Source organism: Condylostylus longicornis, unplaced genomic scaffold (genome assembly GCF_029603195.1).
Source record: "Condylostylus longicornis isolate FDR11 unplaced genomic scaffold, ASM2960319v2 ptg000049l, whole genome shotgun sequence".
Classification (NCBI taxonomy): domain Eukaryota; kingdom Metazoa; phylum Arthropoda; class Insecta; order Diptera; family Dolichopodidae; genus Condylostylus; species Condylostylus longicornis.
The window spans coordinates 4836860-4847889 of record NW_026578018.1 but is presented as its reverse complement, the minus strand read 5'-3'; the positions used below and the strand labels follow the sequence as shown (position 1 = coordinate 4847889).

Sequence of the window (11030 nt, the reverse complement as noted above, 5' to 3'; positions counted from 1 at the left end):
TTGCACATATTGGCGTACAATATATTTGGCGTTTTGTTGTTAAACTTGATGTAAAGTACCTTGAAGTAAAGCAGCTAGTCAGCTTTGTTTGTAAACAAAGCTAACGTCAACATAATGAAATGATAGTTTAAAATCTTATTAATTCTATTCGCTTCAGAAAAATTATGTACTCAAATATTCGCTAAAAGGGGCTTGGTTATATACACATGTTGTACACATACACATACTTGCAACAGAATTGTTTTTTATATTATTAAATTTTTTTGATAGATAATAGAAAGTAAAAGTCTCTAATAAAAAATTTAATTTGAATCGTATTACTTAACTTCGGCTGGTTGGATATGATCAAATTAATAAACGGTAGATACAAAGCGAGATGGAATGTGAATTCAAAATATAATCGGCCTATATTTGGGACTTAAATACGAAGCATGACAAAACCAAAAGTAAAAAGGCGGAAAAGCTTTATGTGGGAACCTGAATTAAATTAATTATTTTAAATTTATAATTTTTTATACATTATACTCAAAAACAAAAACTAGTTTTTATTGTATTTCATACTAGTAAATGCAAAATATAATTAAATAAGAAATATAAATTGTTAAGTGACACATCGAATCTTTTTTTTTTTTTTTTTTTTTTTTTATTATATTTCATATTGCAACTAAGAAAGTAATTCCTATCTAGCAATTTCTTTCTGTCTTGAAGTGGGGGTTATGGGCGCATCATCCACCGATGAGTTCCCCGTAACAAAATTTATTTTGATCTAGTCGACGAGTTCAAGTGGTCTGGTCCGTTTTAGGCGTCTTTGCACTTGACCAACATCTAATAGTTGCAGCATCTCGGGATTGTCATGCTGAAGTAATCTTGACTGATGGTGTATGGCGTGATTTTTAATCTCTTCTTTGACTGTACGCACATTCAGATCTCGATGTAGAGTATCGTTACTTACGTACCATGGCGCATTAGTAATGATTCTGAGGACCTTATTTTGGAAAGTCTGTATAATTTTAATATTGCTGTCTTTGGCGCAGCCCCAGAGCTGTATACCATAAGTCCATATAGGCTTAAGAACCTGGTTGTAGAGCAAGAGTTTATTATGTATGTTAAGCTCAGAATGTCTTCCCAGGAGCCAATACATATTTCTAAGTCTGATATTTAGTTCTGTTTTTTTCTTTTTGACATGTTCCTTCCATTTAAGCTTTGCATCGAGTGTCATACCAAGGTACTTTGCTTCGTTGGCATATGGAACTACTACACCATTAAGTTGGACCCCAACCGGATCGTCCCTCCTGTTGGTATAATTTACATGAACCGATTTGGATTCATTCAGCTGAAATCTCCATTTTTTAGTCCAAGAAGACACTTCGTCTAACGAAACTTGCAGCTTACTTGTGGCCTCAACAACAGTTTTACCTGTTGCCAGAATCGCTGTATCATCTGCGAATGTTGCAAGAAATGTTTCATCATTTTGCGGGATATCTCTAGTGTAAAGAAGGTAGAGAAGAGGTCCAAGAACACTTCCCTGAGGCACACCAGCCTCTAACTTTTTGAAGCTTGAGTATTCCTCCTCAAATTTAACCCTGAACAGCCTGTTCGAAAGGTATGATTTTAATATCTTAGGAAACGGCTCCGGCAGATTTTCTTTTATTTTGAAGTTGAGACCCCCGTGCCAAACTCTGTCGAACGCCTGGGCCACATCTAAAAAGACGGTTGAGCAATACTCTTTTTTTTCTAAGGCGTTTTCAATGACGTTCGTCAGCCTGTGGACCTGATCAATAGTGGAGTGCCTAGTCCGAAATCCAAACTGGTGATCAGGAATCAAACCTCTGCTCTCGATAACTGGTTTTAGACGATTTAATAACACTCTTTCAAAAAGTTTTGAAATCACTGGTAGAAGGGAAATTGGTCTATATGACTTCATTTCATTGGCCGGTTTGCCAGGTTTAGGTACCATGATGATTTCTGCGACCTTCCACTGGTCTGGCACATGCTTTATTCGTAAAGATGCATTGAACAAGTAAAGCAATTTCTTTACAGCGATTTCAGGTAGTTTTTTTAATACTTCAGCTGTTATCAAATCGTATCCTGGAGCCTTATTATTTTTTAGGTTCTTGATTTCAGCTGTTAATTCGCCCATTTTAATTTTCGGGATTTGAACAGGAGCAATTTGATTTACTGGAGTTAGATTTTCCTCTGATGTTTGTCTGGGTAGTGGCACAAAGGTTTTTTCAAGGAATTCCGCAAAACAATTTGCCTTCTCTGCATCATTTATTATCCAAGAACCATCGTCTTTTCTAATTGGGGGCACTTGATACTTAGGCCTCTTAACATTTTTAACGGCCCTCCACAAAGAGTAGTCGTGTTCCTTGTCAGCAGATAAATTACTCAAGTAGTTGGCTATAGCTGCATTTTTTATCTCTTTTAGCAATTTTTTAAGTTTGTTTCCAAGTTGGTTAACACGGGCTTTGTCCTGTGGAAACCTTGTACCTTGCCATATTTTACGTGCTTTTCTTTTTTCAGCTACGAGATTCCTTACTTCCAATGGATACAATACATTTTTTCCTTTTATTTTGATTTCTGAGGAGCTATCCCAAGCAGCGTTTTGCACATTTGTGATGAATGTGTCGAGTTCATCCTCAAGTTGGTGTTTATTTCTGAGGGGTACGTTTAGCAAAGTGTTATTTTCAAGTATACTCTTAAATAAATCCCAGTTGGTTGTTCTGTTAGTTAATTTGGGTATATCTGGCTTGAGTATCACTGTTTCGGAGACTGTCAAAATAACTGGAGAATGGTCTGAGTTTAAATCGTAACTTTCACTTACATGTATGTAATTTTCGGAGACTCCTCTACTTATGAAAAAGTCCAAAAGGTCTGGAATTCTATTTCTGTCAGTCGGCCAGTATGTAGGCCTCCCCGTAGAATGAAAAATACAACCCATTCCAGCTGCTGCTTCATATAAGGCTTTACCTTTAGGAGTGGTGAGTCTAGATCCCCAGAATGTGTTTTTAGCATTGAAATCGCCGCCGACCAGAAAATCTTCACCCATACAATCCAGCATTGATTTGTAATCCTCCATTTTCAAATTGTACCTTGGAGGACAGTAGATGGAGGAAATCATTAGATTTTTATTTTTAATATTAATTTTGACCGAAGCCACTTGCATTGTTTGTTTTTCGATATTTACTTGTCTTTGATGCTTAATATTGCTTTTAACAAAGATTGTCGAGCCACCTTTAGCTCTATTATCTGGATGAACAGCGTTATAGCACATATAACCACTTATTTCTAAGTGAGTTTCTTTGGTAAAGTGGGTTTCTGTAACCAAACAAGCGTCAATTTTTTCTCTGTTGAGAAAGAGCTCAAGCTCTTGGGTATGTTGCAGAAGACCATCGGCATTCCAAGTCATAATTCTTAGGGTTTGCGTCATCTTTTAATTAATCTCGAGTTTATTTTATTTTCTAATCTGTCTAATCTATCATTAAAATATTTTTCAGCTACTTTTTGGTCGTCAAGTCTTTTTAGTATCAATTCTAAAATTTCTTCTGTTGTAGATCTTGAAACCATTTGGGCATAGGTCTTTTTGGTCGAGTTGGTTTTGGCAGTTGCTTTTTTCTCAATTATTTGAGGTATCACAGGTACATTCATATTCTTTGGCTTAGCTTGGGATATTGGAGGAGCCCCCGAAGAAGCTTTAGATTTTTGTCTTGCATTTAGGGCCAAGTTTCTTCTACGCTGGAGTTCCTTAGCAACTTCACATCCCCTATAGTTGGCAGGATGCGCCCCATTACAGTTGGAACATTTTGGTGGAGTATTGCGGCTCTTGTTGCATGCAGAGGTAAGATGATTTGCACCACATTTTACGCATCTGGGAGATTTTTTGCAGTAGGATTTGGTGTGATTGAATTCCTGGCATCTTGTACACTGTGGTATAACTTTTGTATTTTTCCTTACTGGTTCAATTTTGACTCTTAGGTTAAGGATCGATTTGATGTTATATATTTTTTGAGTGTCCTGATTTTTATCGAATGTTAGCATGAACAAAGACAGCTTTTTATTGTGGACGACTACTTCTCCCCTTTCATTTTCTGACCTGTCCTTTTTCATTATGTTGGTTGCATCTTTGACTTCGAAACCTTGGTGTAGAAGATCATTGATGATATCATTTTTTTCGCACGACCAATGTAATCCCCTGGCCATAACTTTGATCGGTCTGTCATTTTTATCTTCATATGAAAACCATTGAATCTTATCTTCTTCTAGCTTTTTAACTAAAGTGCGATAACTTGAAGGGCTTTCGGTGTTAACCTTGAATACATTGTTACCCAATGTAGTTATTTTGTAATTTGTGATGACAGCGTTTAGTAATTTGCACAGCTTGGGGTAATCAGTAATCCCCACAATATTAACGGGAGGTGGTCTGTGCACGTAAGTTTCCTTAATCTCGGCCGGTAGGTCTATGTTATTGTCAGTGTTCCGGGTATTCAATTGTAAGCTGGACATGGTTGGTTCATTATTTGCAGCTGGTTGCTGGACAGTATTCACTTCAGGTGACGACTTTGTTTTTCTCTTTTTACAAGGTCTTTTCTCTCTATGACTGGTCACAGGTTCCATTTCCGTGTCATATCCGGTAAGATCAGACAGCTCACTTGAGCCCACTGCTGCTCTTGAAACGACTGAAGGTTGTCCGCCCCTCGCTTCTTTGATTTGAGTTTTTAAGGCCTCGTTTTCAGACTTAATTTCGTTTATTTCTTTTCTCACGGTTAGAAGAATTTCTTCCATTGATATTATTTTTTGACGAAGCTTTTCATTTTCCTCTTCAAGAAGAGTGCTGGACCTTTCTGAAATGTCTTGGTACAGATTTGAAAGTGAAGAGCTTGTTGCGTTGGCCTTCTTTTCCACATTGTTGGCCAAGTCCGCACGCCTGCACCTTGTTGAGGGTGTATCATGCGATAATTTTTTAGGTGGAGTCCTTGGTGTTAATTTGCTCCTGCTGGAAATATTTGAAGAAAGCAATGTTTGGCCCCCCCCAGAATCCATGGGACCGACCTCCGAAGAGGGTGGATTTTCCAGATCAACTGGTCTGCCACCTGGGGTAATAAATCCTTTTGTTTTCGACATTGCATATTGTTTTTCTTTTTTTCTAAAGATGTAGAATTTGGATGCACATTTATAAAGCGAGCCGCTTGCTGCAAGACAGACGCCCGCCCGGAGCCGCCAATTATTGGAACAGACGCTCCAAATTAAGCTTTGATATTATCTCCACTTAACCGCCAATCTCGTCTGCTAGCCGACCCGAACTACACCATCTGGGTTGGAACCAGATCTTTCATTGGGGTTGCTCAGCGTAACAGGAGGGACCACTTGTAGGTGAGATGTGGCGTTGAGTAGTTTAAGCTAGGCTGCGGTAACAGGAAACCCGACAGCTATATTGCGCAATACTACCCCATTCCCCCCCCGACACATCGAATCAAACAAATTTTTGGCCTTCGATTTTAGTTTTATGTTCGAAAGGTTGATGGCGTGTGTGTAGTATAAAATATTTTTTTTATGTCAATTATATGATTTTTTTATATGAGATTACATATTACAAGTTTTAGAATTTGTATGGTTCTCCTTGCCGTATAGAATTTTCGTATTTTCAATTCAAAAGTATTAAATTAAATTAGCACCAAAATATTAAATAAAAATAAATCTTGCAGGGCTATCATTTTCATTAGAGAAATGCTTTACTTTTTTTCTTCTTGTTACTCTTTAATTTAGATAACTTCAATAATCGAAAGCATTTATATAGTCTCCGTGGTGTAAACAGGCCTAATTTTCTATATAAGGTTTTTTTTATTCATATTGTGAAACTGTTAAAGTTTTGGTGTTACCACTCATTTGGGAATCAACTGTATAGAAAATAGATGTCATGTTATAATGTCATTTAAACTATTCAAAAACTTAATTTTACAGTTTTACACGTGATAGAGTTTGTTTATACCGCTCAGAAAATTTTAATCTCTTAATTTACATAGAATCATAGATATTTGTAAGTATGGAGGAAATTTCTGCATTTGCTGCATATAACTTAAATAAATCTAAGTCAAAAAATAAGTCTAAAAAGAAATCTAATTCATCAAAATTTGAAAATGGCTTGAATAATAGCAATAAAGATAAAAGCAACAAAAAAGCTAAAGAAGCAGAAAAACAAGCGATGATCAATCAAATCTTAGAGCAGCATTTCAAAAAAAAACATGGAAAATCTAATAAAAGAAAGAAAAACTTAAGCCTGGAAAAAGAGGAAGATCAAGAACGAAAAAAGACGAAGTTTACTACTTCGACTCCTCGCGATACCCTTGTAAGGAAAAAGAAAACTATTCCAAAAAGGAGTGTCGAACTTAAAAAATCTAGTGAAAAAGTTTGTGTTTCCGAACCATCTTCAACTTCGATGTCCGATAAAGATAACGAAGAGGTATTTCAACTTTCATCAAATAAGCTCAAAAATTGTGGCGTTAGTTTCAATAATGAGAGTGAAACTATTGTAAGAAATGAAAGAAATAATTGTACTAAGTTTGGAATTCAAAATGAGAAAATTACATCAGAAACTCCAAAGAACAACAGCATCAAGGATGGCGAAACTGTGCTGAAATGGTTGTTAAATGGCATTGATGTAACAACATTTTTCGCTAAATATTGGGAAAAGACACCTTGCTTAATTAAACGCAAAAATGAGACCAAATATTATTCAAAATTGTTGTCTTTTGAAATGATAGATAGAATGCTTATAGAAAATCATGTTGAATTCACGAAAAATATTGACGTTACAAAATATGAGAACGGTATTTATATAACACATACTTGTTGAGACTAAAGTATTAAGTTCTTCAATTTTAAACACGAATTTTTAGGTATTAGGGAAACTTTGAATCCCGAAGGTAGAGCGTTGCCTGGAGCTGTATGGGAAAAATATGCTGACGGCTGTAGTATTAGATTACTTAATCCTCAAACTTTTCTTTCATCTATTTTCAGCATTAATTCAACTTTGCAAGGTAAGTAAAATTGAATTAATGAATTGATTTAATAAATTGGTTTAATTATACTTAATGCCCAAGAATTAGAAATTATAAAAACCCCGAGATTCTTTTGCTTATATATATGTATATTTAGAATATTTTCACTGCATGGTTGGAGCAAACGTTTATTTAACACCACCGAATAGTCAAGGATTTGCGCCTCATTATGATGATATTGAAGCTTTTGTTATCCAAATAGAAGGAAAAAAAGAATGGAAACTATATAACCCAAGGTATAGTTAATTTTTAGAGTTGAATTTCTTGAAAGATCCGAAGTATATTAGTAAAAATACTAACATTTTCTTTTTCATACTAGAAGTAAGGATGAAGAGCTTCCAAGATTCTCATCTCACAATTTTAATCAAGATGAGATTGGAAAACCAATTTTGGAAGAAACTTTGGAAGCAGGAAATGTTTTATATTTCCCTAGAGGTACAATACATCAAGCTAATACAGTACCTGGTTTTCACTCTTTGCACATTACTTTAAGTGTATATCAGAAGCAGTCATATGCAGATCTTTTTGAAAAGTTATTTCCTATGATTTTAGAAGAGGCAATTAAAAAAGATATTGAAATTAGACGAGGATTGCCATTGCATATTTGGAATAATATGGGAACAGTTTACGCTGACACTCAGTCAAACGAACGAGAAGAAGTTTTAAGACATGTTCGTGATTGCATGAAGCGAGCAATTGCAGAAATTCCTATTGACAATGCTGTTGATCAATTAGCTAAAAAGTTTCAGCATGAAGCTTTACCACCAGAAATTAAGGCTTCTGAAAAGTGTAGAACTATTTTCGGTGATAAAAATTATTTAAATGAAAATGGTGAAGTAATGAGTAACATAGAAATAACTTTGCAAAATAGAATAAGGATATTAAGAGCACATATATTAAGATTAGTTGAAGAACAGGATGCTTTAAGAATTTATTTTTATACAAACAACTCGAAACAATACAAGGAATTTGAACCAAATTTTATTGAAATTGAACCAGAATGTGCTGATGCTATAGAAATTTTAATAAAATGTTATCCAGGCTACGTTTATATTTCAGATTTACCACTGAAAGATGACGAAGTAAAATTATCATTTTGTCAAGCATTATTTGACAATGGCTTAATAATGTTACATGATATTCCTCAAGAATAGTAACTTGTTTGCGTTAATAATGTTTTAGAGTTTAAGAGTAAGAAAATTCTTTTTACATAAAAAATTACGAGTACATGTTGAAATGTATTTGAATTGATTTTTATCAAAATTGGGAAATACATACATTTTATTGTACAGAAATATGAAACTGTATTTGTAAGTAGTAAACACTTGTGTTAAGAAAGTTTTACATAAAATTTTTTAAGAAATTATATTTCTTCATAAGATCATTACGTTTTAGTTATAAAATAAATAATAAAGTTGTGTAAAAGCCAAGTGAGGAAGTAAGTTTTTGTTTATAAAATGTATCATTTATATTGCTTTTTCAGATTTCAATCGGATTTTAGCTTAATAATTGTCAAAATTATGCTTTCATTTTAGTATAAGATGCTAAAAATATATTTGAAAAGTACATTTAAAACCGCAAGTTCAATTATTTATGATAATTTATGTCATCGGATATACATACACACATATGCTAGACTGATACACTTTTGTCAAATATATGAAGAAACGAATTTATTTAACATTTATATATGCATTTATATGTAACTAGTTTTAGCAAAATCCTAATGACTTTATAGTGTTAGTTATACTACAAATGGCATATATATTTTGAAGCATTATATCATGTATGAATAAACTCATAAATTAATTGGTCGCGTCGTTCTTTAAATTCTTAATTGTACCACTATAATAATTATCATTTGATATTTCTTGTTTATTTTTAAATCGCAGGTTTTTTATGACCTAAGCTAATTAAGATTTGAATAATTTGAACAATTCCCAGTATTTTTTAGTAGCTATATGTATTGTAGCATTTAAGTGGAAATATTAATTTTTTTAATAGTTACATTAACAGAGTTATGTTACAGAATCGAACAAATTTTTCAATCAAAAGAAATAAATAAATTTATGACATATCATTTCAAAGGAGCATCTCGGTCGCATTTGTTAAAACGGAAATGAAAAGCAATGAAAAATGCTTTTCGTACATAAAAATAATAGTGTATATTATTTTATATATTTTATACGTTTATAAAATGTATGTATGTACAATGAATTAGATGTTTTTTTTAAAACATTTTTAGCTACGTAGTGAAAAAAAATAACAAGCACAGTTAGATTTTACATTTATTGTTTGAAATATGTAATTAATCTAGAAGTAAAGTTTTTAACCATGACATTAATTATGGTTGAATTATTATCTTACTAATAATTGATTTTCTGAACTTGTTCTTTTAAAGTCTCAATGCTTTCTAATTAGTTTAAATTAATCAATGATTAATTAATAATTGATAAAAAATACATAGTTCGACAAAGGTATTGAAAATATTAATTAATATTTTCAATACATAATTTTGAAAGCATATTAATAGTTACATCCGTACTCATGCATGAGGAAAACGGAACTCATGCATAAGGAAAATGATATACATGAGTATTAAGTATTAAAGCTACGAACCTATTTCCTGAAAAAAATGTAATACTTTTGAATGGTCAAAAAGGCAATTATTTTATTTAAATATTTTTTTTATTCAGTATTTTAGTATAAAATGAAGAGGAAAATCTCTAATTTTCAAAACATTATGGTATATCTGAAAAAAAAGAAAAAACATCTGAAAGAATTAATATCAAAAAGGGATTTGAAATAAAATTAGACAGTGCCATCTAAAGAGATCAAACGTCCTTTTTAATACACGATTTTTAAATTTGATTTACATAATTACAAATTACTCATGTAAATTGTTGTATTAAACTTATTTGTATTCCTGAATCCGTATCACTGTATTATGGAAATAAAGAATAGTATTTAATAACAATAAAATTAATATCATACTATCTATAATGTAGAAACAATTTTTACATTATTAAAATAAAAATTACAATATAGAAGCATAAATTTTAAAAATTAGTCTTTAATTATAATTTTTAACTGGAATTAATATTTATCTACTCTTAAATTAAATGATATTTTAAATTAAAATTCTTAGTTAATTTCATTTCAAATAATAATGTATTATAAATATATACATATATATGTGCACGTATATATAAATGAAAATTATTATTATTAAATATCATTACAATAATAATACACTATTGAATAGTTATGTACATGAAATATTTTCAAAATAATTTCTTTGTATAATATAATTAAAATTTATTTTAAACTCAATAATAATTTAATTAGAAAATATTGTATTACAAAAATATACATGCATAATTAAATTACTTTTGAAATATTTATTAACTTCAATTATTATATAAACAATAGTTACATTAATTTTATGAATTAGTTGTAAAATAATTTACTAAGACTAAACATCTGAAAAAATCATTTGTAAAAATGGAAAATAGTAATAATAACTCAAAAAGAAAATTAAAAATTTATAAATCAAAAGATTTTTATTCATTTGCAATGATATATTTGAAAATTGTAGGAATATCGTCATTTTTAAAATTTGATGAAAATGAAAGGGAATATAAGCATAAAAATTTAAATAAAATTTATTTTTCATTTGTCATTATCAATTTAACAATACTTTTTTCAACAATGATAGCACGTTTTATTCAAGATTCATATAATAATGAATTTGATAATATTATGGATTTCATTGAACAATCAAATTATCTTTCATTTGGTCTAACATGTTATGTATTTTTATATCAATTATTAAAAAAAAGAAATCATTTAAAACAAATCCAAATGACATTACATGAATATTTTCCGAAAACATTTAAAGAACAAAATTATTATAAAATTTCTGAAGATATTAAACAATATAAAATAATTATAATATTATTTTTAATACTTTGT

General features: G+C 31.3%; 1 protein-coding gene across 2 annotated transcripts; it reads left to right on the top strand.

Moving 5' to 3' along the window:
* The first annotated feature begins 5964 nt into the window (after positions 1-5964).
* Positions 5965-8485, top strand: LOC129611371 (bifunctional lysine-specific demethylase and histidyl-hydroxylase NO66). Of its 2 annotated transcripts, none has more exons than XM_055524497.1 (4): positions 5965-6824; positions 6894-7034; positions 7153-7291; positions 7378-8485. In XM_055524497.1, the coding sequence occupies exons 1-4, from the start codon at positions 6041-6043 to the stop codon at positions 8207-8209; spliced, it is 1896 nt and encodes a 631-aa protein (XP_055380472.1). In that variant the 5' UTR covers positions 5965-6040; the 3' UTR covers positions 8210-8485. The 2 variants fall into 2 exon arrangements, with proteins under 2 accessions (XP_055380472.1, XP_055380471.1); XM_055524496.1 differs by having other exon boundaries at positions 7375-8485.
* The last annotated feature ends 2545 nt before the right edge of the window (positions 8486-11030 follow it).

Excerpts from the sequence above, each read along its gene's own strand:
- LOC129611371 (XM_055524496.1), top strand. The coding sequence starts at position 6,041 with ATGGAGGAAATTTCTGCATTTGCTGCATATAACTTAAATAAATCTAAG. Across the intron at positions 6,825-6,893 it reads CGTTACAAAATATGAGAACG|GTATTAGGGAAACTTTGAAT; the intron begins GTATTTATATAA and ends ACGAATTTTTAG. Across the intron at positions 7,035-7,152 it reads CATTAATTCAACTTTGCAAG|AATATTTTCACTGCATGGTT; the intron begins GTAAGTAAAATT and ends ATGTATATTTAG.